The following is a 26,663-nucleotide window of genomic DNA, read 5'->3' as shown; positions in this document are numbered from 1 at the left end:
TCTAAGAGCTGCATTAAAATTTTTGAGTAAAGACTAAAAGTGGCCATCTGAGATACATCAGTTAAAAACCCCCACAACTGTTTGAGAGGAAAAGCAAAGGTGGTCTCAGTAACACAAAAGAAGTACGAGATCACTCATAAAATCTGACCAAGTGAATAAAGATTGTCCCTTCATTTTACCCTGCCACAAAAAAACATTTGAAAATTCATCTTTTCAAATGGAAGAGAAACATGTACTCCATCTGAGCTCAGCAGCCTTCCCATCGGCCTCAGGTTAGTGGGAGTCTATTTTCAACATCTGTCTTTTGTGCAGAGCTCAGTATTTAAATAACTTTGGGAGGAAAAGAAGGCAGCTGGTGTATGCATCCCTGCAGAGCGCATTCCTACCGGCAGTGTTCAAACTGCCCTTGCTGGAGAAGCCAGTAACATATGTCACTTAATAGAGAGCACATGGAACCTTGTCAGCTCGGAGTAAAATTCTGCATGAGCCCCAGAGTGATGGGTATGTGTGAAAAGCAGGGAGAGCTCAGCATCCCTAGAAAGATGCTTCCCTCCCATCCGTGGAAAGATGCTTCCACGCAGCACAAGTGTGAGAAAACACGCTGCACACAGGGTCAGGCAGAGGAGGAGAGATGATGTCTTTCTAGATCCGTCACCCCCCCACATTCACAGGCATCTGAAAAATGTTAACCTGAATAAAAATGCCCTCATTTCATTCCAGCCTGCCTAAAATGCCTCAGGTACAATTGAAGTCTGCCCACTAGCACTGTTGTTAAGTAAGGGAAGGTACCAGGAATGCTTTATGGTCACATTGTGTCAGCAGAATACAAATAAACAGAGTATTTTTTAAAGGAAGTTGCTCTAAGTGCATCAAGCTGCCCCTGTCCCCATCCACCACCTATCCCCCTCCTCAAAAAAAAGAAAAAAAAAAAGAATAAAAAAGGTTACGAGCTTGTATCTTGTACTGGGGAAAGAGCAGTGCTCTGAGAATTCAATTAACAGGGAAAAAGCAATTCCCACTAAACTCACTGCTGCTCTGCTAGCTTGGGAGGCAGGAGACAAAAATCTACCATAAGGAAAAGCACTCATAAAATCCATTTTATTATTATTATTATTTTATTTTATTTTATTTTATTTTTGCCAGAAAGCTGTATTTGTGTGTGTTCACACAGAAAGGACACGGAGCTGTGGGTGAAGGTGGGTGCCCCCAGGCAGCTGTGCTGAATGCACAGGGCTGCCTGGGCAGCACCCTCAGCTCTGAGCTCCCCTGCCTGGCTCAGCAGCTCATAAAAAGCCTCATAAAATCCCTCCCAAGCTGGACTTTAACCCTGGCTCAGCCCAGGCTAACGCCAGCACTCCCTGCACTGGGGGCTGTGCTCTCGATCAAGAATTAACTTATTACAAAATGACAGCTCCAGTTCAGCGGGCACCTGACAATCCCTGCTGCTGGAAACACAGGGAGCCACAGCAAAGCTCAGAAATGTCCAGCAGCTGCCCAGGAGAGAAGCCAGAGAAACCTTACTGGGATCCTGAGAGCCGGAACTGGGAGGGGTGGCAAAGGCAGCTCTGCACTGGGCACGGGGATTTGGCTTTTCTGAGCCACACAAAGAGATGGCACCAGCCCCAGAGCCCTGTAGGGACTCAGAAGCCACCCATGGGCTGTGTGGGAACAGGAACCTGCAAGGGAAAGGCCCTTTTTTCCTGGCCAGGGATGCCAAGCCAGCCTGGGCTGGGCAGGGAAAGCAGGAGGAGCAGAAAGGCAGCACCAGCTTGCCCCAGCTCTTTGTGGGGGAGCCAAGAGCCAGAGCTGGGTGCCACTCTCCTGCCAAAGCAGCGGGGGCAGAGTGCAGCCAGAACACCTCCTGCCCTCCTCCTCCTGCTGGATAACCGGGGAGAAGCGTGCCTTCCAGCCCGGGAGAGCAGCACTGCGGAGAAGGGAACGATTCAGCTCCAGTGCCAGGCTGCCAGCAGCAGGGCAGAGCAGCAGAGCCCACAGTGCCAGGCTGGGGCTGGACCACAGTGCCAGGCTGGGGCTGGACCACAGTGCCAGGCTGGGGCTGGACCACAGTGCCAGGCTGGGCAGTGTCCAGCTGCAGTGCCAGGCTGGGACCAGGCAGTGTCCAGCTGCCAGCTGGGCAGGAGCAGAGGCAGCGCTGCCTCCCCCAGAGCCCAGGGCAGGAGGGAGGGAGGGAGGCAGATCCTGCCAGGGTCCCCAGCAGCATCCATCACTCCCTGCCCAGAAGCAGAAGGGCCCCTGGCAGCGTGCCCTGCTGCCCGGGCAGGGCTGTGCTGGCTGGGCAGCAGCTCCCAGGAGGGCAGGCAGCCACATCCAACAGGAATTTCTGAGCAAGGTTCAGAGCAGCTGCCAGCCCAGCACTCCGGGCTGTGCCTCACACCCTCAGGGGACTCGGGCTGGCTGGAGGGGAGCACGCTGAAATACCTGCTCAGCTTACCGATGTGAGCAGCAATAATGGACTGAAGCTCGTTTTTAAAACACTGCTTTAAGCCACCCTACCAAAGTGCTGAGCTGCTGCCTGTGTCTGAGGACTCCCACACCCTCCACTGTGGGGTCCCACCCCAGTTCTTCTGTGCATCTCTAAATCTGGCCATGGCCATGCTCCACACATGAGCAGGGATGCCTGCAGCACCTTCCTGCTCCCTCCAGGAGCTGGGATACAGAAAGAGCAGAAAAGCAGGGAAATTTGGGAATCTCCTTTTGCTTTGGCTCCCTGCTCCTGCCACCAAATCTGAGGACAAAGGCAGCCTGTGGTGCTCACGCTTGCAGCAGGGATGGGCACAGAAAGATGGAGATATCTGGGGCTGAAAGTTCTCACCAGCAGACTGCCAGCATGGCATGGCCAAACATGCTGGACACCTCTGCTGTCCTGATAGTTTGGGTTTAAACTCAGGATTAAATATCCCCTGTCCTCCTGCCTACGCCCCTTTGCCATGGTTTTGGCACAAGCTGGACTTAAATTTAAGGCCACAGTAATTTGGAAGAGAGGAGGAATAAAGAAGTACTGGCTGCTTGTTCTTGGGCTCAGTGATGCTTTTTAAAACTCTTCCACAGCTCCTCGGAGTTTGCATTTGCACATATGGGAAATGCAGCTCTGAGGTGCCTGTGTTTGTCTGAAATAGATATGATTTTGGTTTGCACTGACAAGGTCAGTGCCTGTTTTCCCATCCAACTTCAGGTTTAATTTTGGTAACCGTCTGTGATGGTTGTGCGTACCCATGGGTATAAATGGGAATCAGGCTAAAAATACCCGTGTTGTGAGAGCAGCAGAGCAAAGTTAAGGTTGCTGCTTCAAAAGCACCCCAGGATTGCAGCATACCCATCCATCACACAAAATATGTTTTCCAATAACATGGAACACTTCACAATCAATGCCTTCTGCTCGGTTTGCTATTTCCTCCCCGAGAGCTGCCTCCATCCGCTTCCTCCAGCCTCCCCTCACTACCTCCGAGTTTCACAAGTTGAGGTGGCAAACTGGGACACACTCACCAGCCATCTGCAGGAGGAGCAGCTTCACAGGAAGCTCAGAGAAATCAGAGCTGAATTAAATCAGTATCAGTCACAGGGTTAAATGGAGACAGTTCACACACAGCAACCTATGCCAACCCTTTCTTTTGAAGACTTCCATTTGCAAGATGATTTACCTCCCTTACAAGAAATCCTCAGGCATTCCATACCTCTCTGTGTGTGGCTGTTTTTTTTAAAACACCTTTGAAGCAGAGTTCCAAGGAGGCCTGAGGCATCCCAGCAGCAGCAGCAGTGCTGTGCCATGAGGGATGCAGGGCTGGGGCAGGAGCTCAGTTCCCAGCTCCTTCCATCCCCCAGTTCCACCTGCAGCTCACCAAAGCCACCAGGCTCCCCGGGCAAGGCTCAGTGTCCACTCCAGGGGCCTGGAATAACACCAAGCTCAGGAAAGAAGGATTCCAGCCCAGCCATCCCCTTCCTCCTCCCGCCTGGGCACATTCAGTGAGAGCTCCCAGTGCCCACGGGCTGGGACAGCAGCACCGCTCAGCCAGGCATCAAGGTCAGTGGAGACCCTGCAGACATCTCCAAACCCCTTCCAGAAGTCCAAGGAAGTGAAAAGGGCACGGGCTGGAGCTGGGAGGGAGGAGGCAAGCTGTCCCTGCCACCCGGGGTGCCCCAGCAGGGTGTGAGGTGTGTGGGTGCCTGTGGGATACTGGTCAAACTGGTTATAAAAACAACAGCCGGCCCTGAGCTGCCTCCTGCAGCCAAGGCAAACAAGGAGGGGCTCGGTGTGCATCAGAGCACAGGGAATGAGCTGCACACGTTCTCGTATTTACCACCTGCTGCTACAGTAAGCAGCAGCGCATTCCTTGGAAAGCCCACATCTGCTGGAATCTGTGGTATTTTCAATCAGACCTGCATTGGTTTGAGCTGTGCAGGCAGAGGCAGCACAAGGTGTCCGTGCAGCCTCCCTTGGAAGGAGCTTTGGCAGGGCAGGAGTGGCGATGGCCTCTGCTCTGAGCCCTGTGCCAGAACGAGCTGGGTTTGAAGAGCATCACTGGCATCTGCATCATTGGCATCTGCATCATTGTCATCTGCAGCATTGGCATCTGCAGCATTGGCATCTGCAGCAGCTCCATCACAGCCCTGCCCAGGCAGCCCTGCCCAACCCCTGCCCCTCACTGCCCCAGGGACCCCAGCACACAGGGGTGCATCAGTGTCCAGCCCAGCACCTTCCTCCACACAGAAGGAAAACAAAATTCCCGTGTTCTAAATCAGCTTTCTCCCCCAAACTCATCCTTTCAAACAGACCCTGCCTCAAGGCAGCTGAGGCAATCCTGCCCACGTGGATGGGGTGCAGGGCTGATACTGCAGAGGAGTCACCCCAAATCCACCCTGAGGGCAGGTGACAAAGCCAGGGGCGCCCTGAGAAGATCCCCACACAGCGCTTGAGAAAGGTGTCAGCTCAGCAAAGCGAGCCAAATCGCAGCACGGTGATATTTCTGCCCCAAGTTGTGAAATACAGGATTTATTTTGGTATTTTTTTTTTTTTTTACTGCTCACCACAGAGCTGCTCTCCCACTGTTGCATAAAAAGCTTGAGTAAGAGCAGCGGAGAAGGCAAATGAGAATAGCCAGGCAGAGACACGCCAAGGAAGGCAGGCTGGTAATACTGTAACTAAATCAGCAATTATGAAATTCAGACAATTAATAAAGAATGAATGAGCAGCAGCATTAAAGGCTTGGTGCATCAGAAACAAGCCAGCCCTGTGGGGCTCTTCAGATGCTGCTGGTGCTCAACAATGTTTCTGGGTTGTAAGTGGGGAAGAGAGTAATTATTCACATCACTCTTGCTTCACAGTTCCTACTTCAACAATAACTAATAACTAATGCAGGCATTAAAACCCATTCACTAAATTCCACATGTTAATGGCAACAAGAATAATGTCCTTTAGAGAGATGCAGGCAGAATTATAGAAAAGATTTCCAGGTAATAAAAGTATCAAGATTTTAGGTGGAGTTAGAAAAGAGGGGTTGAAATCCACCTCAGCAGCAGAGCCCCAGAGGAAGCAATGAGAGACAGAGGACAGAATGTCACTGTGCTTCCAGGAAACCCCAGTGAGGACAGCACAGCAATGCTCATTTCTAAGCAGGGCTGGGGGAAAAAAAAAGAAAACAAAGAAAGAAAGAAAAAAAAAATTAAAAAAAACCCAAACCCTGAGTATTTGCTATCCAGGTTATCCAGGCCAAGTGGACAGGGATCTGGCATCTGCTCATTTCAGGATGATTTTATATGGCATTGGCCAAGCAGCCTCTCACAGGAAAAAGGAACAGAAGCTGCATCTGCCAAGATGCAGAAATGTATCCCAAAAAGACCCTGGAGGCATTGCAAGGTGTCATCCCAGTTCAGAGGACACCATGAAGGCAGTGTGGTCCTGGGCAGCAAAACAGAAAGGTGACATTATCTGCAGCCACTGCAATCCCTGCCAACACAATCCATTCCTACACAACATCTTCTGCTTTATCACACACTTCAAGGAAGAAACAGAAAACAGTTCAGGAAAAAATCAACAAGAACATGAGGCAGTTCCCCACATGCCAGAGGTTCAAACAAACTCTTTATTTGCCTTGTCCACAGAGCAGGCTCGGAGGGCACCTGTCCACAGCCCACACCTGGGACCTGGGAAGAGCTTCCTCACATCAAAGGCTCTGACTTCAGGAAAATGCACAAAATCAGCAAGCTGGGAGCTGAAGTTGGACCCACTCAAAGCACAGAAAGACAGGTTTATTCCACAGAAAGCTCAAGGGGACCTGCACCCCGAGTCACACTCACCAACAGCTTTGGCCAATTATTCTGCATTTCTCGTCTCCTTTCAGATAATGTGGATTTCTTATCATGTAAATAGAGGTCAGCACAGATGTGGTCTCTGTGCTGGAGATACACACACATCCCCCAGGTTCCCAAGGGTCAGGGAATGTTTGACAGAGTCCAGACCGCTCCCATCCATCATGTTAAGAGGCACCAGGAAAATGTAATTGGAGAAAAATGCTAAAACACAACTGGAGGCCTTGGAGAGAAGAGGGAAGAGAAGATGGCTCTCTGGGATGGATATCACTGCTGCAACCCAACAACAACACATCACAGCTCAGGCTGCTCCTCTTAAAGGATCAAGCTGGAATTTAACCATCTCTGCTGAAGTTTCCTGTGGCAAACACACACTTCAGGCTGGCTTTTGCAGCTCCTGCTGGAACAGACCAGCAGTTCCCATATGCAAGCCCGTGACAAGGGGAACTGGTTTGGTTGGGGATTTTTTCCTGTCACGTTTCACTCCCTCTGCTGAAAACCAAGCGACAGATTAAGAATCACCAGGATCCTCCTGCTCCAGCAGGGAAGCCTGGCCTGAGAAGGAAACACTTTCCACTCTGAAAACTCTTTGTCTAGAGCCTTTGTCCTGGGTGGACTTTGCTCCAGGTGGGAGAGTCCTTGCAGAAGTGGCAGCAGCAGATCCCAATGCAGGGACACCTGAGCAGCCACAGAACCCTGCCATGGCCAGGAGCATCCCTGGCAGCCCCCTGTGAGCTGACCCAGGGGATTCTCCAGGGATTCCAGCCTGCTCTGCAGGCTACAGCCTCCTCTGCTGGGATGGGGACAGTGCTTGGCTCCTCTCCTTGTTCTGGGCAGCGCTTGCTCCTTCTGCTGCTCTACAACAGATCCATCCTCTCCTCCCACTCCCTAATTAAACTCCCATTCCACAGACCAGCTCACACAATAGATTTTGCAACCTCTCCTTTTAACCAGATGTGCTGCTTTCCTCTGCTCCCACACAGGGCAGGAAGCAGTGACACCCCAAATCCCTCACCCTGCTGCAGTGACATCCCAAATTCCTCTCACCCTGCTGCACTGACACCCCAAATCCCTCACCTTCCTGCACTGACACCCCAAATCCCTCACCTTCCTGTACTGACACCCCAAATCCCTCTCACCCTGCTGCACTGACACCCCAAATCCCTCACCTGCTGCATTGACACCCCAAATCCCTCTCACCCTGCTGCACTGACACCCCAAATCCCTCACCTGCTGCACTGACACCCCAAATCCCTCACCTTCCTGTACTGACACCCCAAATCCCTCACCTGCTGCACTGACACCCCAAATCCCTCACCCTGCTGCAGTGACACCCCAAATCCCTCACCCTGCTGCAGTGACACCCCAAATCCCTCACCTGCTGCACTGACACCCCAAATCCCTCACCCTGCTGCACTGACACCCCAAATCCCTCACCCTACTGCAGTGACACCCCAAATCCCTCACCCTGCTGCACTGACACCCCAAATCCCTCACCCTACTGCAGTGACACCCCAAATCCCTCACCCTGCTGCACTGACACCCCAAATCCCTCACCCTGCTGCAAGGCTCTGCCTGTGGCTCCCTGGGACACAGCATCCCTTGGAACACCTTCCTGCTGCACCCAGACAAAACTAAGAATTCATTTTAGCAGGGAAGAAACTGGGGCATGTGGTTGTTGTTTGGGTTTTTTTTTGGAAGGCTGCAGCCCCAGGTTTTTGTCTCTCTTCTGAGGTGATGCAGCAGAAAACACCACAACAGATTAAATTAAAGGGTGCTTGGCCTTTGAGGACCAGCTGGGAAGAGCAGAAAAGATCACACACAGGAGCAGCATTCAAAGCTGCTTCAGTTTGGTTTGACCTGAATTCAGCCAGGTGCCCTGCACAGGGATGTCTCCCTCGAAGGAGTCTGACGGGTCACAGCCTCCCTGCTTCTTAAGTTCTCACCCAAAAAATGGATCCTAAATACTGCTGGACCCCTGCTTGTGAGCTTTATTAACCCTTTGGTGTCCTTTTCCTAGTTTATCTGTCCCTTTGAGCATGGAGCACGAGTGGGGCGTTGTCTCTGGGCACACTCAAGCCTGGCTGGAAGATGTGGCTGCCAGAATTGGGCAGGCAGCACTCAGCAGCAGGGAGCCCTTGGTCCCACTCCATCCCAAGAGCAAAATGTTGCCAGGATGGCAGGAAACTGATGGAAGCACTGATTTGTTACAAAACACATTAAAATTCCATGTTGCAGTAAATAAGAAGGGAAAAAACCTCCAAATGAAAGCAGTGCCAGGGGTGAGAGGAGACACGAGCTCAGGGAGAAGGTGCAGCTCTTCACTGCCCTGCCCAGACACTGCTGAGGATGAGCCACAGAGCCTGGGATGAGCCAAACCTCAGCACTCCTCTCTCAAAGCCGTTTTTTCTTATCAACAACCTCTCAGGTAGCCAAGAGCTTATTCTCAGGCAGCAGAAATCTACTCTAAAATGCAAAGGGAAGTGCAGATGGGCACCTTCACCAGCAATCTCCCAGCAGCAGGAGAGACTGTCCCCTCTTGGGGACAGCAGTGGGGCTGCTGTGCTGAGCTGGTGACACTGAACACAGCCCTTTCCCAAAACACCACCTTCAGCAAGCCTGAGGCTCGGGCCATCAAAGCAAGCTCTGTCACCTTGCAGAAGGCAATCAAAGTATGCTGGTTTCTGTAGGAACTCTTCAAACCCTCACAGTCCTGAGTTATTTCTGCAGGCAGGGAGCAGGGCTGGGAGTGTGCCTGCTCCTCATCTCCCCAGCACCAGGGGGTCAGAGCTGGCAGAGCCCTGCCACTGCTGCCCAGCCCAGCACGGGCGCTGCTCGCTCCCTCTCCGTGCCTTTCCAAAGGCTCCTGGCCCTTCCTCCCAGCATCAATGGCTCACCCTTCACAGCCCTTCCCCAGTCCAGACCTGTCCTCTGCCACAGAGCCACAGACCTCCCTGAACCCCCTGTTTCACTGCTGTGCACTGCAACCACACAGCTCCACTGGAAAACACCGGTCCCGTCCTGGCCGTGACCCCAAGGCAGGACACAGAGCCAGGTCACCAGGCTTGGGCCAGCTCTCCTGGAAACGTGGGCAGAACTGGACAAAAGGCTGCTCCAATCAATCTGGGTACTAATTTAACCAGTTATTGATCAAACACTAACCACAGGATGAGCTCCTGGCCCATTTCATGCCATGCTGGTAGCAACACCAGACTAGCCATTATTTTATTACAACATTAAGTGGCACTGGTGATGCCAGGAGAAATGCAAGCATGCCCAGAAGGCTTCAGCCCTTTATGGTGCCTGTCAGAGCACTGAAAGAGCAATTTAAATTATTACAGTCATCCTTTCAGTTCCTCCCAGGTCCAAAACAACATAATCTTGTTCATCTTGGATACCCACATCAAGCCATTAGCTTGTCAATAATTCCCCTTGCACCAGGGCTTGGCACCAAGCAGGCTGCGCTCTTCAGGTGGCCAAAGCCTGAGCATCTCCTGGCCAGCCCAATTCCCACTGTGCTGGTCCTCAGAGACAGACAGGGCTGGGCACACAGGGCCAGCTTGCTCCCAAATCCTGCTCCCTCCTACAGAGGGACACCCGTGCACGGGCAGAGAGAGAAGGGAAGGAAGGAAAGCACCGCTGTGAACGGCCTCAAGCTCTTAAAAACTCACCACAGCAGGAGCAGGGACAGCTGAGAAATATTGTAATGAAAGGAGCTCAGAGTCAGAGCAGGAGCTCTACACCAATAACTGGCCAAACACACCAATTTTCACACCAGTCCAACTGCACCTGTGGCCTGCAGAGGATGCGGAATCTTGCTTTACACAAGCTTGTAGAAATTCAGCAATTCTGCCAATTTGCTAAAATTGAGCTCAGCTATGCAAAGCAGCACAAGTCCCACAAAATCAGATGTACCTGAGAGAGTAGGAGGTGTAGAGGAGCAAGATTCTCAAGTGCTTGGAATGCCTCCCTGTTCTGAGCCTGCAGAACTCAGCTGGACACTTCCCAGAAACAGCCTTGCAGGAGACTTCCACAGAGGCAGCTTTTAAGAAGCGTCTGTATAGGATTTCATCCTCTCTGGCTCCAAAGAAAACCTGGATCAAAGCTGCACTCAGCAATCCAAAAGGGCTGGTTCCCAATTCTCTAGAACCACAGCACCAAGGCCCAGGCAAGCAGCCATGCCAGGGGCATGGAGAGGAAAGCATGGGCATGAATTTACACCATGAATTTACATCATGTAAAAAATACACAGTTGTCGTTGTCATTTAGGGCCCAGGAGCTCACCAGGAAGGGAGGGGAAGGAAAAGGATATCTTGGCTCCTGCCCAGGCACTTCCACCTGACACCTGCAGCAGCTCACAGTCCGTAGGGCTGGGAAGACACGGTGGGAAGGGCTGGGAAGACACGGTGGGAAGGGCTGGGAAGACACACCACTCTCAGTTTGGGGATTTGGATGCTCAGACGACTTCCTGGACTTAGGGATCAGCTCCTGGTATTTGCACCCAGAGGAGCCAAGGAGCATTTGGAAAGCCAGCCCACTGCAGCAGCTGAGGGTGAGGAAACATGGACAGGGTCACCCTGTTTGGGATGGGAGGAGACAGAGCCAGCTGAACTGGCCCTGCTGCCTGCCCAGAAATGAGCCCTGGTGCTCATATAATAAATAATCTGTTTATCACCTATGTGGCCATCAGTGGTCACAGGGAGAGATGTGGCTTTGGAGGAGAGCAAATGCTCTCAGAATTGCTCTCCCAGAGCATCTTTAGCATGGCTGATGTCCCATTCCAGCGAGCCATTTCACACCAGGTGTGCTGCAGAGAGGAATGTGCTCCCAGCACACCCAGCCCAGGCAGGAAGGAAAAGCAGAGACAGTCACCTGAGCACCTCCCCTTCCCTCCTCAGCCCCAGCTGCGAGAATCCCGGGGATTCTCCACATTCTCCTGTTTCTGGACAGAAACTCGCTCTGGCCAGGACCACGAGCACGGCCGTGGCATCACCAGCCCTTCAGCAGGGGGGAGAAGGGGATGGCATCTGTGGCCTGCTACACCAAGCCCCTGGTTAGAGTTCCTCCCAGCCCTGACCACGACAGGGACCAGCTTTGGGCTCCTCCACCCCTCCTGCTCTGCTGGAGCAGGGGGGCAGCGCTGCCAGAGGTGCTGCTGCTGCTGCTGCCCCATCCCTCCCTGCTCCCAGCCCAGCGTGGGCAGTCATGGGGGGCTCCCAGGGCACTCTCCCCACCAGGATCCCCTGCTGGGGCACACAGCATCCTCACTTCTTTGCAGGGTCATTTTTAAACCACTCAGTAAAGAGAGGCAAAGCCCAGAGAGCAGAGTGGTGAAGGCAGCACTGAGAAAGGGGAGTTGAGGCAGCAGAGGGGATGGTGAGGGTCCCCCTCCTTCATCAGCAGTGACTACCTTGGAACAAACTGAGACAGAGCACCTTCCCCCTAAACCAGGGGCTGCATTAAAATCCACACAAACCTCGGGGTCAGCAGCTGCTGCACACCCTACACACAAAACTGCTGCTGCTTGCACTTGGTGATGTCCCACTGCTTGCTTTCTGCACCTAAATAAACCTTTTCCTTCCTCTGGTTTCCCCGTGGCAGCACTGTGGGATTATTCTGTGCCTCACAGCAGAAGGGTAGCAGTGTCTGTAAGGAGGACAGGCGTTCCCTCAGCTCAGCCAAGCCAAAAACCTGGCCAGAAACATCCTCCTGTGGTCCCTCTGCTGCAGGCACCCAGCCAGGGCAAAGCAACCCAGGGGAGAGTTCTGCATGTACACAGCCATCACTCCACAGAAATCAACAGGCATCCAAAGCCTCTCTGCATGTACACAGCCATCACACCACACCACTCAACAATCATCCAAAGCCTCTCTGGCAGATCTGATCTGCCCTTTCAATGACTTGCACCTCTCCTGCCTCACACCAGTGAAGAAAGCCCGAGCACACGCTTCAAACACATCACTCACCACGAGAAACCATCATTTCACCCCACTCTGTGTCCCTTCACTGCCACTCAGAGCTGTACCTAGGGATTTTCCAGACTGTGCTGGAGTTTATTTATACTGGTCAACATGGATGTTCTAAGCCCTCGAAGCTGTGCCAGTCCTTCCCCACTGAGGTGGAGTTCTGTGATTTTTGGGACTGATGGTGCATTTGTTCCAAAGTCTTATCTTCACAGGCAGTGAAGGAAACTGCTGTTTATGAGAGCTCTTGATGTTCTGTCCCAAACTTTGGACACAAGGTGGGAAAACTTAATGCCATGAAGGCATTCCCAGCTCATGCCCCAGTCACAGCATTAACCCCACGGGGAGGACAGGACTGCAGGCAGGAAAGCTGTTGAGGAAAGCCCACACATTATTTACACCCTGGAAGTTTGAAAGAAATCTCTGGAAATCTCTGTCCTTTGAAGGTGATCCCCCTCACCTTGGGCTAGGATACTCCTCTCCTCCTCTGGTGAAAGAGAAAATGGGATTATAGGCAGTGTGCAGGAGGGGCTGAGAGGAGCAGAGCTCTGGGGCAGCTTTGGTGCTTATGGGGTCCCATGGCAGAGAGATGGCTCATCCCTTACGCAGTGTCCCTGCAGGCCCTTCCTGCTCAGTGTTACTGCCAGGAGAGCCACCCCTGGAGGACAGGGCACACTCCAGGACACAGCAAACCCCAGGCCATGGACACCACACCAAGGGCCAGCCCGGCCCCAGGGGCTGTCCTGTGCTGAGCAGCAGTCAGCTCCTGCTTTTCCCAGCCTGGGACAGCGAGTTTTGGGCTGCATGGTTTGCTCCCCTCCCAGCCCCTCCAACACCCTGCAGTTGTGCTGGCCAGAGGCTGGGGAGCAGAGGAAAAGCTCCTCTCTTGGCTCCTGGCCAAGCATTACACAGCAAGGGTGTCCCATATCCTGTATTTAGGGAAGCCAGATGACTTCATTAGCAGCTGATACCCCCTGACCTACTCACCCTTAAGCAGGCTCACTGCTGGCCAGCCCCAGAGCTGCTCACCCTGCTGTGTGATGTGCACACTGCCATTCAGCACTAACCCCCTGCCATACCCGGATTTACAATGTGCTGGAACTCCCGCACACGCAGTGAAACCCCGGCAGCCTCCTGCACAAGCCGAGGAGCCCAGGTGAGATGGAGAGGGACAGAGGACAGGGCTGATGTGAGGTGAAGCTGTGGGTGAGGAGGGAGGAGAAGGCCACACTCACCCTGATGCGCCGCATGGCCGTCACGATCTCCACGCGGCTGTTGGGCCGTGGCACATCCAGGCTCCCGATGTACTGCAAAGAAAGAAAGGAGATCAGCCCGGCTCCTGCAGCGCTGGAAACCCTCTGCTCCCACCTCAGGGGTACCCACACAGCAACCCAGGCTCACTCCTGGGGAAGGAGCAGCATCTTGCCTGCTGCACCTGAATCCTTGCATGCCCACAGCCACGGAACTGCTCCCTCACCACAACGCTGCCAGTAGTCAAAACCCCTTTTTCTAGCAATAAAATAACTTCAGCCGTCTGGCCAGCAGGACTCACTCATCCAGGCCATGATCAAAGCACACAGGAACAAGCAAATATCCCCTCGGTGGCAGTGACTCATCTGTGACAGACCTGGATACTGGAATATCCCTAAAATAGCCGGAGCAGCCTGTCCTGTGCGGGCTCTCCATTATTTCCCCGCAGCCTGCCAAGCCCGTGGCTGTTTCTGCAGGAATGCTGAGCCTCCAGGCCAAGCCTCCAGAATAAAGGAGCCGCTTTGCTATTCAAAGGGGACCAAAGGCAGCGCCACCGCGACCCAGCACGGAGAGACGCGGAACAAAAACCTTTTTAAAAATAAAGCAGGAGAGGGCAGATTCTGAAGAAGGATCAGAAAACAGACAAGCAATGAAGAGTCAATGCTGAGCACTAAAAACGTGTAGTTAGAAGAAAAGCGTTTTGAGGCGATTTCCTGGCCCTCTGTGCTCCCACGCTTCGTCTCCACACGAGGCCTGACGTAACCCTCGGCAGCTCAGCGCGGGCACCAAAGCCAGCAGGGCTACGTGCCCTGGGAGTGTGGCCAGGACCTCTGCTGACAGCTCTGCTGAGGCCCAGCTGGCTCCCAGCAGCAGCAGCAGCCACATGGGTGCCCAGGCAGGGGCTGCTGAGAGGGGCTGTGCCTGTCCCAGCATCGCTGCCGCGGGACTGCCGGCTCCCTCGGGACGGCACCGAGCAGGGCACCCCAGAGGGACAGACACCCAGGGAGCCCCGTGTTCCTGGGAGCCCTCCTTGCTGACCCCACAGCCCAGCCTGGGGGACACTGCCCAGCAGTGACCAGCACAGGCAGCGGTGCTGAGAGCAGATGTGCAGAGGGAGGATTCAGAAATAAGCCCTGAATATCTGGCGTGTCCATCACGTGTGGGCAGCCCTGCTTATGTAACCGGGAATTCCAGCCTCTCACCGCCCTGCTGAGAGCACAGCCCCGGGTACCCTCCCTGCCACATCCCCTGCCACCCTTCAGAGGGACAGGTCACCCGGGAGAGCCATCCCAGGCACCAGCACCTGCCCTTTTCCGAGGGCAGAAATCACATGTGACAAGTGTGCTGCAGAAGAGCAAACCTTCAGAGTGTGGTGAACATCCCCCCAAAAAGTGGGCCTGGGGCTTGGTCCTTCAGCTAAACAACTGAAACAACAATATCCCCCCAAAACTTGGGCTTGGGGCTTGGTCCTTCAGCTAAAGAACTTCCCAGTTGAGCTGGGGGATGCTCTGAGGACCCATCCACACTCAGCAGTGATCTGCAGACATTGAGCACACCGCTCTGCTCCGCTCTCCTCCAGCCCTCCTACCCACAGCACCGATCTGAATTATGGCAGTGGGTGTGGGAGCAGGCAGGTGAGGCAAAGACGAGCCAGAAGTTCCACAGTGCAATACCTGCCACTCACCCAGCCCACCCCTGGGACTGAGCTCCCCTCTGCCTGGCAGGAGCTCACAGACCCCCAGGCATGGGCACAGCGAGGAGAAAGGAAGGTGCCCAGACAAAAGGGGAGAGAATAAACCTGGGCCAAAGAGCTGACAAAGAGAACAGAGCCGTGAAAGAACTCGCCCTCCCCGAGGAAGGAATGTGTGTACCCCAGCAGGATGTGGCTTTTCCAAATAATCACCTCCAGACCCACAGCCCTGCCACCCTGCCAAGGCATGGGGGGACAGAACTGGAGTTCCCCACCCACACCTGGAGCCAGAGCAGGGATCAGCGGCTCACAAATCCCCATGGGCTGTCCCAGGCAGCCTCCCCCTCCCCAGTTAGGGGAAGAAAGGCCACGTGATGGGAGAGCAGGCGGCCAAGGGGGTCCCTCGAGCCCTGGCAGCCCCACAGAGGCAGAGGCAGCCCCCACACTGCCCAGGGCCACTGCTGCTCCAGGCTGTGATGCCAGCACAAAGCACCTCCCTCACAGGGAGCTTTCAGTCCTCCACACACCCCCTGCTCCTCATCCCCAGGCTGAGATCCAGCCTTCCATCCACCCATCCATCCATCATCCATCCATCATCCATCCATCATCCATCATCCATCATCCATCCATCCATCCATCCATCATCCATCATCCATCCATCCATCCATCATCCATCATCCATCCATCATCCATCATCCATCATCAATCATCCATCATCCATCCATCCATCATCCATCATCCATCCATCCATCCATCATCCATCATCCATCCATCATCCATCATCCATCATCAATCATCCATCATCCATCCATCCATCATCCATCCATCCATCCATCCATCCACCCATCCATCCATCATCCATCCATCCATCCATCATCCATCCATCCATCATCCATCATCCATCCATCATCCATCCATCCATCATCCATCCATCCATCATCCATCCATCCATCATCCATCCATCATCCATCCATCATCCATCATCCATCATCCATCCATCCATCATCCATCCATCATCCATCATCCATCCATCCATCATCCATCATCCATCATCCATCCATCATCCATCCATCCATCATCCATCCATCCATCATCCATCCATCCATCCATCCATCCATCCATCCATCCATCATCCATCCATCATCATGATCCATCCATCCATCATCCATCCATCCATCATCCATCATCCATCATCCATCATCCATCCATCATCCATCCATCCATCCATCCATCCATCCATCCATCCATCCATCATCCATCCATCCATCCATCCATCCATCCATCCATCCATCCATCATCCATCCATCATCCATCAATCATCCATCCATCATCCATCCATCCATCCATCCATCCATCATCCATCATCCATCCATCATCCATCCATCCATCCATCATCCATCATCCATCCATCCATCCATACGTCCATCATCCATCCATCCATCCATCATCCATCCATACGTCCATCATCCATCCATCCATCCATCCATCCATCCATCCATCATCCATCCATCCATCCATCATCCATCCATCATCCATCCATCCATCCATCCATCCATCATCCATCCATCCATCATCCATCCATCCATCCATCCATCCATCCATCATCCATCATCCATCCATCCATCCATCCATCATCCATCCATCATCCATCATCCATCATCCATCATCCATCATCCATCCATCCATCGTCTATCATCCATCCATCCATCCATCCATCCATCCATCCATCCATCCATCCATCCATCCATCATCCATCCATCATCCATCATCCATCCATCATCCATCCATCCATCCATCCATCCATCCATCCATCCATCCATCCATCCATCCATCCATCCATCCTTCCAGGGCCCCAGAAAGGACAGGTCCTCCCCTGCCAGGGGGTTCCAGCACCCATTGGGCTTCTCACAGCCAGAGGGACTCTTCTTGCTGTGCCTCCCCACCCAACAGGCTCTGCTCCCTGCCCCGGGCACAGGGCCCTGCACACAGCCTGCACTGCACCCTCTGCCCACGGCTTCCAAAAGATCTGCCCAGTTCTGGGAAATGCCAGGGAATAAAATCAATTTGTTTTTAAACAGAAAACAAAGGGGAGCCCTTTGCCAAAGCACTGTTTGCACAAGTCACTCAGATTCTCGTTTTTCCTCCAGGCTGTTGAACACTGCTCGTTTTCTGCTCTGTCAGAAACGAATTTTCTTGCGAAGTTGCTTTTTCTGCGACAGCAGGTGGCAGATATTTTGGGAAAAGCAAAGGCCAATCGCATCCCTGGCGGGGCCACCTCGGAAGGGGTGTTGATGAGAGGGCTGGTGGGCAGAGGTGGGCAGCCAAAGCCTTCCCTGGGAGGAGATGCCGCCTTCCTGCCGCCCCGACAGCCCAACGCTGCGAGCAAAGGTCAGGGCTGAATCATCCCACGGGGAGCCTGCACTGCTGCTGCTGCTGCTGCTGCTGCTGCTGCTGCTGCTGCTGCTGCTGTTGCTGCTGCTGCTGCTGCTGCTTCCAGAGCCACCCCGAGCCACAGGCAAGGAGACAGAGCTTCCTCCTGGGAGCTGCAGGCGGGCAGCGGGGCAGAACGCTGGCACTGGCCCAGCAGAGCCCTGTCCGAGCACGGGAGGGGTTGTGGGGCCCCAGCAGGGAGATGGGAGGCACCAGATGTGTGGCACGAGGGTCCCCAGATCCCCAGAGAGCACAGGGAGGGGTGAGGCCACCCCAGGCACTGGGACAGTGACCCTGCCACAGTGGCTGTGCCACGGAGCAAGGGACAAAGTGCTCGGGCTCCAGTGTGGAGCCTGTGTCCCTGTGTTCCCGGGGAACACCCAGCCTGCCTGCACTCTGCCTGATAAGGGCTTCTCCCCGGCTGCTGCTGCTGCTGCCAGGAAAGCAGCGACAAATCCATTGCCAGGACTTTGGCTGTCCCACTGTTCCTGCTGCCAGAGGCTCTGGGCTGGCACGGCCCCTGCACCTCAGAACAGCCAGCCTGCAGGGTGGAAACGGGGAATTTCACTCAGACTGTGCTGCTGCAGGCTCAGAGGCCAAAAGGGATGGAAAATTCACCATGCCAGCCGGCTTGAATGGAAAAAGGTGCTGGCTTCTATTCCGAGTGCACAGACGGGTGCTCTGCTGAGCTGGGCTCTCTGCACCCCGAGGACAACACGAGGCAGCGTGACACAGCCACCCAGAGCCGTGCAGCTGGCCATGGCACTGACAGACAGACTGACAGACAGACTGACACACAGGCACAGCCCTGAGGACAACACGAGGCAGCGTGTCACAGCCACCCAGAGCCGTGCAGCTGGCCATGGCACTGACAGACAGACTGACAGACTGACAGACTGACAGACTGACAGACTGACTGACAGCAGGCACAGCCCTGAGGGACACCCATGTGTCTGCTGGTCCCAGCTGAAACTTCAGCCCTGCTTAGGAGCTGCCCCGTGGCTCAGGTGCCAGAAACACAGAGCTCTGGGGGCTCCAGGACCTTCAGAGAGCCACGAGCACCACACCTGCTCTCCCCTCCCTGCCACCAGCCAAAACGGGGCTCACCCCAAAAGGGGAGACACCTGTGCTGCAGGGGGCCAGCAGGGCACAGCCCCAGTGGGTGCCCAGGGGGATGAAGGTTTTCCACACCAGTGAAGCAGGAGCGTCCATCCTCACGTCCCCTGGCCGTGCTTCCATCCCCACCCTGCCCACAGCTGCCTCCAGAGCGGGCCTGAGCTGCCTGCAGCACCTACAGCAGGGATGTGCAAGCCCAGAGCGCTGCAGAAAGCAGGGCTGGGAGCATCCCCCCTCCTGCTGCTCCTGCCAGGGCTTCTGGCACCTGAGAGCCCACGTGTGTCTGTCTGGGGCTGCAGCTGGGACCCACAGCCTGGACCCACAGCCTGGACCCACACCCTGGGACTGCAGCTGGGACCCACAGCCTGGACCCACACCCTGGGACTGCAGCTGGGACCCACAGCCTGGGACCCACAGTCTGGACGCACAGCCTGGGACCCACAGCCTGGGACTGCAGCTGGGACCCACAGCCTGGGACCCACAGCCTGGACCCACAGCCTGGGACCCACAGCCTGGGACCCACAGCCTGGGAATGGAGCTGGGACCCACAGCCTGGACCCATACCCTGGACCCACAGCCTGGACCCACACCCTGGACCCACAGCCTGGGACCCACAGTCTGGACACACAGCCTGGACCCACAGCCTGGGACCCACAGTCTGGACACACACCCTGGACCCACACCCTGGACCTACAGCCTGGGCACACAGCCTGGACCCATAGCCTGGGCCCATAGCTAGGGACCCACAGCCTGGGACCCACAGCCTGGGACCCACAGCCTGGGAATGGAGCTGGGACCCACAGCCTGGACCCACACCCTGGGCACACAGCCTGGACCCATAGCCTGGGCCCACACCCTGGACACACAGCCTGGACCCACAGCCTGGGACCCACAGGCTGGACCCACAGCCTGGGAATGGAGCTGGGACCCACAGCCTGGACCCACACCCTGGGCACACAGCCTGGACCCATAGCCTGGGCCCACACCCTGGACACACAGCCTGGACCCACAGCCTGGGACCCACAGGCTGGACCCACAGCCTGGGAATGGAGCTGGGACCCACAGCCTGGGACCCACAGCCTGGACCCACAGCCTGGGACCCACAATTCTGGACCCACAGCCTGGGCACACACAGCTCTGCCAAAGCCAGACACAGTTTTCTTTGCCAGGAGCTCCACTAAGCAGCCCAGGAACCAACCTAACAAGCGTGGCAGAAATATGCCACTGTTTGAGAGGAGAACCTTTGTAGACTTGGGAAGGTTATTTATAGCCCCGAGGCAGCAATCCCGGGCTCAGGCACACTGCAGCTCTGCTCTGGGCTGAGCAGAGCACTCCAGAGCTGCCAGTACAAACAGCCCCCAAACAGAGCTGCCAGCTCTCTCCCAGCCAGCCCAACTGGTGCACAGCATAACACAACCTGTCTCCTGCTCCCCAGCCCTCCAGGAAAGGGATCCTTGCTGGGAAGGGAGCCTGAAGCAGTGGAAGGGAACTGCACACCTCCATCAGGGCTGCCTGCAATTCAGTTCATTTCCAATGCTGTTATTTGCAGCCCCTATGTTCATAAAAACATACACACGAGTGGAAACACACATGTTCTCCCTGCTCAGTGCTCCCCTGAGCTGGAATGGCTTTCCTGATAAGGGATTTCTCTTTGGAGCAAGTGGCAGTGCCTGCAGGCAGGCAGGTGGGCTGGACAGAGGAAGGGACAGAATGGATCAGACTCGAGTCTCCTCCATGTCCCATCTCCAAACATAGACAGCAACAGATGCTCAGTTCAACTTCAGTTTCCCACGCACAGAAGCAGAGAAAAGCACTGACAGAAATGACAGGAAGTGCCTGGTTGCCAAGACCACTTAAGGGAAAAAATCCACCCCACCAGCCAAACACCAAAACCCCACCTGCTGCACAGAAGGACAGAAACCCTCCCGAGCCTGCAGTGCCACCTTCCCCTGCCAGTAGCTCTGGTATCAGGAACAGCAGCTTCCAGCACATGGGATGCCCAGGCCACAGGCACTGGGTCCACCAAGGACTGAGATGTGCTGGGGCAGCCACTCTCCCCTTCCTGCACACAGGGGAGCAGCAGAGAGGGTCCTCACACCCATCTGCCCCTTCTCTGGAAATCACCTACGTCGAGGCACTTGAGGGGATTAACGGGACTGAAGGAGTAGCAGCTCTTTCCAAATAAAGGGCATTTGGTAGGTGGGACTTTGCGCTGGACCACAAAAGCCCAGCCCAGGCCTGCCCCAGCTCCCAGGACAGGGACAGGAATGAGTCCCTGAGCAAACCCAGCAGCCCAACAGCCGAGGCTCTGCCAGTCCCCAGCACCCCACTCCCTCTGCCTGCTGCTCTCTGGAGGCGCTGGAGCAGCCTGAGCCATGATTTCTGAACTCACACAATTGCTGGTGTTGCACAAGGTGGCCCTTGGGTTTTGTCCTGCAGCACCAGAGCTTTGGGAAGATGAGGAGCAAGCTCACATCCCTCCCCTTCTCACAGACGTGGAAGAGAACAGGAGGTGTCTTTCCTCTCTACATCCCCATTTATCTAACCAGAAATCCACTGCACAAGTGGGAACCTCTGTCCATTCCCCTGCACTGTGCTGCAGCTCCCAGTTCCTTCATCCAAACATTTCAGCTAACCCAGGAGGCCAGGCTTTTGATTATAATCAACAATTTACACTGCAAGAAGAAAACAAACGTGGTGCCTCCCCTTGGAGCCAGCTCCTCTGATTCCCTGCAGCCCGACCAAGGCATCTCTGGGATACAGCGGGGTTTGGTGGCCAATGAAAACAGATCCAAAAGTGTGAACTGAATTGCTGTTCCCAAGAAGATGGAGCAGGATTTTCCATCTCTTGGATTTCTCTCCAGAAAATGGATTAACGTAATCCTTAGGGGACGCTTTGCTCTGACTCGGTGACCCTGTGCCAGCACACACAAGTGGCTCCAGTGGGGACCAGAGGGACAAGGCTCCCGATGGCATCGCAGCTCAAGTGACGGCAGCGCTCGGGTCCGTCACCCTCTGCTCGACAAAGGGTCAAATTCTGGCTGCCCGTGGCCACCAGCCCCCCGGGGCTGCCAAGCCTCCCCCGGGAGAGGGAGCAGGGGACAGCAGCACGGATGGCAGCTGCTGCTGCGGGACCGAAACACGCACTGCACCCACCCCACGTGCCACCCAAAGACGGCAGCAGGTCTGGCTGTAAAAACACAATTAAAAATTAAAGCAATAAATCAGCACACGCTGCCTCAGGCCCACGCTCCCCCCCTGCAGTGAGCCCCAAGCAGGCTCGTCAGGAATCTCAGGCTGCTGGAGCAAAGAGCGCTGATCCAGCTGCTGAGCTCTGACACCGGCATCCCCCGCACTATCGCTGTCCCAGGAGGATTTGAGCAGACAGACACCGCAGTCCCGACACCCCAGACGAGCATTTTTCCGTTTAATCCTCCCCCAAAGTTCTGCTCTAAATCAGAGTTCCACATTTCTGTGACTCGCGCTGGGTGCCCGGCTGCAACAAGAGCTGTGCGGGTGGAAGCGCTCGGGATTCTTGGGATGAAAGGAAGTAAAGGAGTGTAAGCATTTAATTAATCTCCAGCAATCTAATAAAAGGATAGAGTAATTGCCTCAGCCATCTGCATGCTGTATCTGGCATCAAGGGCTGCTGGAGGCACCCAGGGATTCGGAAGCCGGGTTCCGTACGGGCTGTGCTCGGCACCAGCGTGTGCCAGCGGATCCCAAATCAGAGAAAGAGGAGCTAACAAAGGCTGATGTGCAGCACTGCACCAGCGCAGCCAGGCCAGCAGCGTGGGGCACAGAGGAGCAGGAGCAGAGCCTGTCCCACCCCCCGGGTCACGGGGAAGAGGTTTTTTTGCCACGGAAGAGGTTTTGGGAGATTTGGGAGGTGGGATGCTCTGCAGCCTCCCCGCAGGTGAGGGCTGAGCAGGGGCTGGCGGTAAAACAGCAATCGGCTCCAGCCACCCAGGAGCTAAAGGCTGCGAAGTTGGGCTTGAACAGCCTTCCCCAGGAAATAGTTGCGAAGCAGGTTTAAGTTCTCTCCATAAACAACTCCTCGGCTGCTTTGCTCTCCTGCAGCACGGTGCCTGCCATCGGGCAGGTGGTGGCCTCTGCAGAGGAACCCTCCCGGCCCCGGGAAAAGGCGGAAAACAACACTTTGACACCCTCCGAGGAGCCGCAGCCTTGTCCCGAGGGCATCGCACACAATCAGACGCCAAATTTTCTTCCCCTGACAGCACATGTTCTCCGAAGCCAACAACGTGCGACAGACGCCTGCCTTGCTGTCCCCCAGAATGGTTTTACACCGGTTTTACACCGGTTTTACACCAGGCTTTCCTGCTGAGTGAACCCCACCTGAGCCGGCACGAGAACCGGATTCCCCGGGAGAAGGAAACGGGGCAGGATTTTACGTTTCCCCTTTCCAGATCTCCCGGCCAGCTCCTTCCCGATTTCCTGCTGCTGGCCAGCGTGCCCTGCCCGGCTCCTGCCAGCCTGCGGGAAGCCACAGCCGACGTGGAGCGAGAGGAGGAGGAAAAGTCCCAACGGAGAGGAAAAGATAAAAAGAAAAGAGCGCTCGCTGCCAAATCCACCAGCGAGGATGGTTTACATCCGTAAAGAGAAATAGCGAGCGTTTATTTGGGGTGCGTGTCCCTGAGCGCCCGCATGGCAAATGGCACAGGGCTCTGGAGGGGCAGCGGGGTCCAGGGCAGGCTGCAGACCCCAGTGCTGGAGCACAGAGCACAGAGCACTGAGCACAGAGCACAGAGCACAGAGCACAGAGCACAGAGCACTGAGCACTGAGCACAGAGCACTGAGCCCTGCCGGGGAGATGCACACAAACCCCGCTCCCGGGTCCCCGAGCAGCAGCACGCGGAGCCCGGAGGGATGCAGGGCCGGGGAGGGATGCAGGGCCGGGGAGGGATGCAGGGCCGGGGAGGGATACAGGGCCGGGGAGGGATGCTGGGCTGAAGCAGGAGGGTGACCCCGCTCCAGCCTGACCCATCCCACCGCTCCGAGCATCCCCACCGGACAGGTGGGAAGCCTCGCCTGACTCCAGCTGAGTTCAGGGGTGACCGAGCAACGCCAAGGGGAAGGGCTCCGGCGGAAAGCAGAAAGCCCCATGGCTGTGCCAAAAGAGAGCAGCAAAAGCGGGCATCCCGCAGCGTCGGGGTGCGGCGACCCCCGCGGCTCCCCCGCGCCCGCCGCCCACCTTGGCCTCGAAGCAGATGCCGTGCTGGAAGGCGTCCTCGTTGTGCAGGGGGATGCGGAGGTCGTGCCGGTCGTCCACCAGGTTGTACTTGGACTTGGCGGGCATGGCGGCCCCGCGGCCGGGCAGCCCTGCAGCGAGCCCGGCCCTGCCGCCGCCGCCGCCGCCGGCCCGCCCTGCCCGGCCCCGGGGCGGGGACGCGCCCGCGCGGAGCGAGCGGGGCGGGCGGGGCTGAGCGGTACCGGGGGCTGTGTGCCCCCCACCCGGACCGGCACCGGCACCGGTCCCAGAGCAAGCGGGGCGGGCGGGGCTGAGCGGTACCGGGGGCTGTGTGCCCCCCACCCGGACCGGCACCGGCACCGGGGGCTGTGTGCCCCCTCCCCTCCCCGGCCCGGCACCGAGAGCTCGGAGGGCGGGCGGCGCTGACACCCAGTGCTTGCGCCCCGCCGCCGAACTTGGAACGGGCAGAGAAGCAGAGAAGGGATAATGGGAAGCGGCGCCTCGGAGCGGTTCGGGGAGGGCGGGCAGCAGCGGGCGAGGGACCCGCATCCCTCCGGCTGCGGAGCCGCGCCGAGGAACTCCGCGAGCAAATCCTTGTCTCAACGCCGGACACGGTGGGAACCAAGCGAGCTGGAAGTATGGAAATATGGAATATGGAAAATCTCCATATTGCGCTTAAAGAAAGACCGGCTCTTGAACCAGGCCCCCGGCCCTACCGGACCCTCCCTTACCACAGTCCCAAAAGCTGTGAATACGCTCCCCACCCACTGAGAGCAGCCCGGAGCTGCTCAGGGAGCAACTCACATGGGTCTGACCTCCAGCCCAGGCTGTTGCATCCTTTACCCCGCACGCACAGTGCACTCTGAGGTGGGGCTCCATCCTTCCGTGTTTGGATATCCACGGATGCTGCAGAGCTCATGACCCCGCAGAGTGCCTGGAGAGCCACCGCTGGCCTCAGAGCCACTGCCCTCCACAGGAGAACCACGCTTCCCAAAGCCCTTGCCTTGCCTTGCCTGTGTGTTCCTACAGCCAGAGCCCGCTTCCCGCAGGGCTCCAAATGTCTGCAGTGCAAAGAGCAGCACTCATTGTTGATCCTTCCCCGTGCAGAACGGATCCAGGGCCATTGATTTTTCAGCCTGAATCGATGTGGTGAAACTTGAGTTTATCAGACAGTTCAGTGGCAGCCAGAGCACTTCAGCCACATTTGAAAATGTTCCACTCAAAACGGGGTGGGCTTCCCACCACCCCCAGAGGCTCAGCTGACCGTCTGGGCACAGACAATTACACCACAAGCTGAGAAATCCCTGGCACCTCGTTCCAGGAGAAGTGGATGTGAGCAGCTGCTGCGCTGCCAGTTTCCCCGTGCCAGGCCCAGGGTGGGATTTCACAGAGCTGACAGCGCCTGGACAAGTGAATCAAGGGACGATTTCCCACTCAAAGTGAGCCCTGGGGTCTTGAAAACCTGAAAACTCTTGAAACTCTTGAGAACTTTTACTCCTGGTTTTCGAGGGGATCAGTGCTGCGTGTTGCAGGTGTGATGGCACCTGCAGAGATCCCTGCAAAAAATGGTGCAGAAAACTGAACACCTGCTTGGAGTCACTTCAGCCTGGGACAGGCAGGAGCTGCTGCTGGAATGTTTTGGAGCCTGGATCTGCTCCACGGTTCTTGCTGAAAGCTTCTGTTTAGGGAAGGTTTGGCTGACAGCACAGAAGTCCCAGGTGCTGGGAATGGTACAGACACCACGTAAGTCCCCTGAGAGTCTCTCATCCGACACCTGCTCCAAGCAGGGTGAGCTGCAGCTTCGAGATGAGAGCAGCAGCTCAGAGATGTGTCTGGGCATATTGCAAGTACCCCAGGGACAGAGATCCCCCAGCCTCTCTGGAGCCCCGTTCCTGTGCTGAATTTGATTACAGGCACACATTCTTGCAGACTGTAGAATTCCCACAGCCAGCAGAGCCCCGTGGATGTGAGGAAGAGCTGAATCCCGTGTGGGAGGGCTGCAAGCATCTCTCCGGTGTGCGGTGCCCTCGGGGAGCTGCTCCCCCAGGCGCGGCCATGGGCGTTTGATGGATCAGAGCCTGGGGAACAAACCAGCTCCTTCCAGGCGCTCCCGGTGGGTTTGCCTGGCAGCACCGGGGCTCCTGACAGATGTCCTGGGCTGTGCATAGCCTGCTCCTCTGGCTTTCACACAGTTCTCAGTGTCTGCTGCAGTGCCTGGAGCCAGCCCGCAGCCGGCTCTTGGAATATTGGGGTTGGAGCAAGGGACAAGCCTCCCTCTCTCTGCAGATACTCGTGGGTCTTTGGCACCCCGGGCACGGCAAACAGCAGCGGGGGGGACAGCGGCTGTGCTGTCACCGGCTTGTCCCAAAGCCACTGCCCGATGCCGCAGGTGTGCCGGGGGGGACGGACTGCATGGGGCAGCTCAGGTCACCCGCGGCGCTTCTCACCTTTCCCCTTCTCGTTGGTGCACAGAAATCAGCGGGGTCTCTCTTTATAAATTTATTTTTTTCCCGTGCGATCAGTGACCTTACAGGTTAAAGCCTGCCCTTGCTCCTCCCTGCCAAACCTCCGCCTCTCTCTGGGAGAGCCTTTTCTGGCTGCCCATCCCAGGCTGCCCATCCCGGACTGCCCATCTCACTCTGTCCATCCCAGGCTGCCCAACCCAGGCTGCCCATCCCGG

At 56.0% G+C, this 26,663-nt stretch overlaps 1 protein-coding gene across 3 annotated transcripts in view; it reads right to left on the bottom strand.

The window, feature by feature from the left end:
- Positions 1–24,165, bottom strand: part of NOS1AP (nitric oxide synthase 1 adaptor protein) — a 36,690-nt gene extending 12,525 nt beyond the window's left edge. For all 3 annotated transcript variants that reach the window (XM_058842788.1, XM_058842790.1, XM_058842791.1), the window contains exons 1-2: positions 23,987–24,165; positions 13,523–13,594 (exon numbers count right to left, since the gene is read on the bottom strand). In XM_058842788.1, coding sequence (XP_058698771.1) covers positions 13,523–13,594; positions 23,987–24,091 — 177 coding nt within the window. In that variant the 5' untranslated portion in view covers positions 24,092–24,165. The remainder of the gene's footprint in view (positions 1–13,522; positions 13,595–23,986) is intronic.
- Positions 24,166–26,663: the final 2,498 nt, after the last annotated feature.

The sequence above is a fragment of the Poecile atricapillus genome, chromosome 7 (assembly GCF_030490865.1).
Source record: "Poecile atricapillus isolate bPoeAtr1 chromosome 7, bPoeAtr1.hap1, whole genome shotgun sequence".
Classification (NCBI taxonomy): Eukaryota; Metazoa; Chordata; class Aves; order Passeriformes; family Paridae; genus Poecile; species Poecile atricapillus.
Note: the sequence above shows the minus strand (reverse complement) of the source record. Positions and strands in the feature narration are given on the sequence as shown.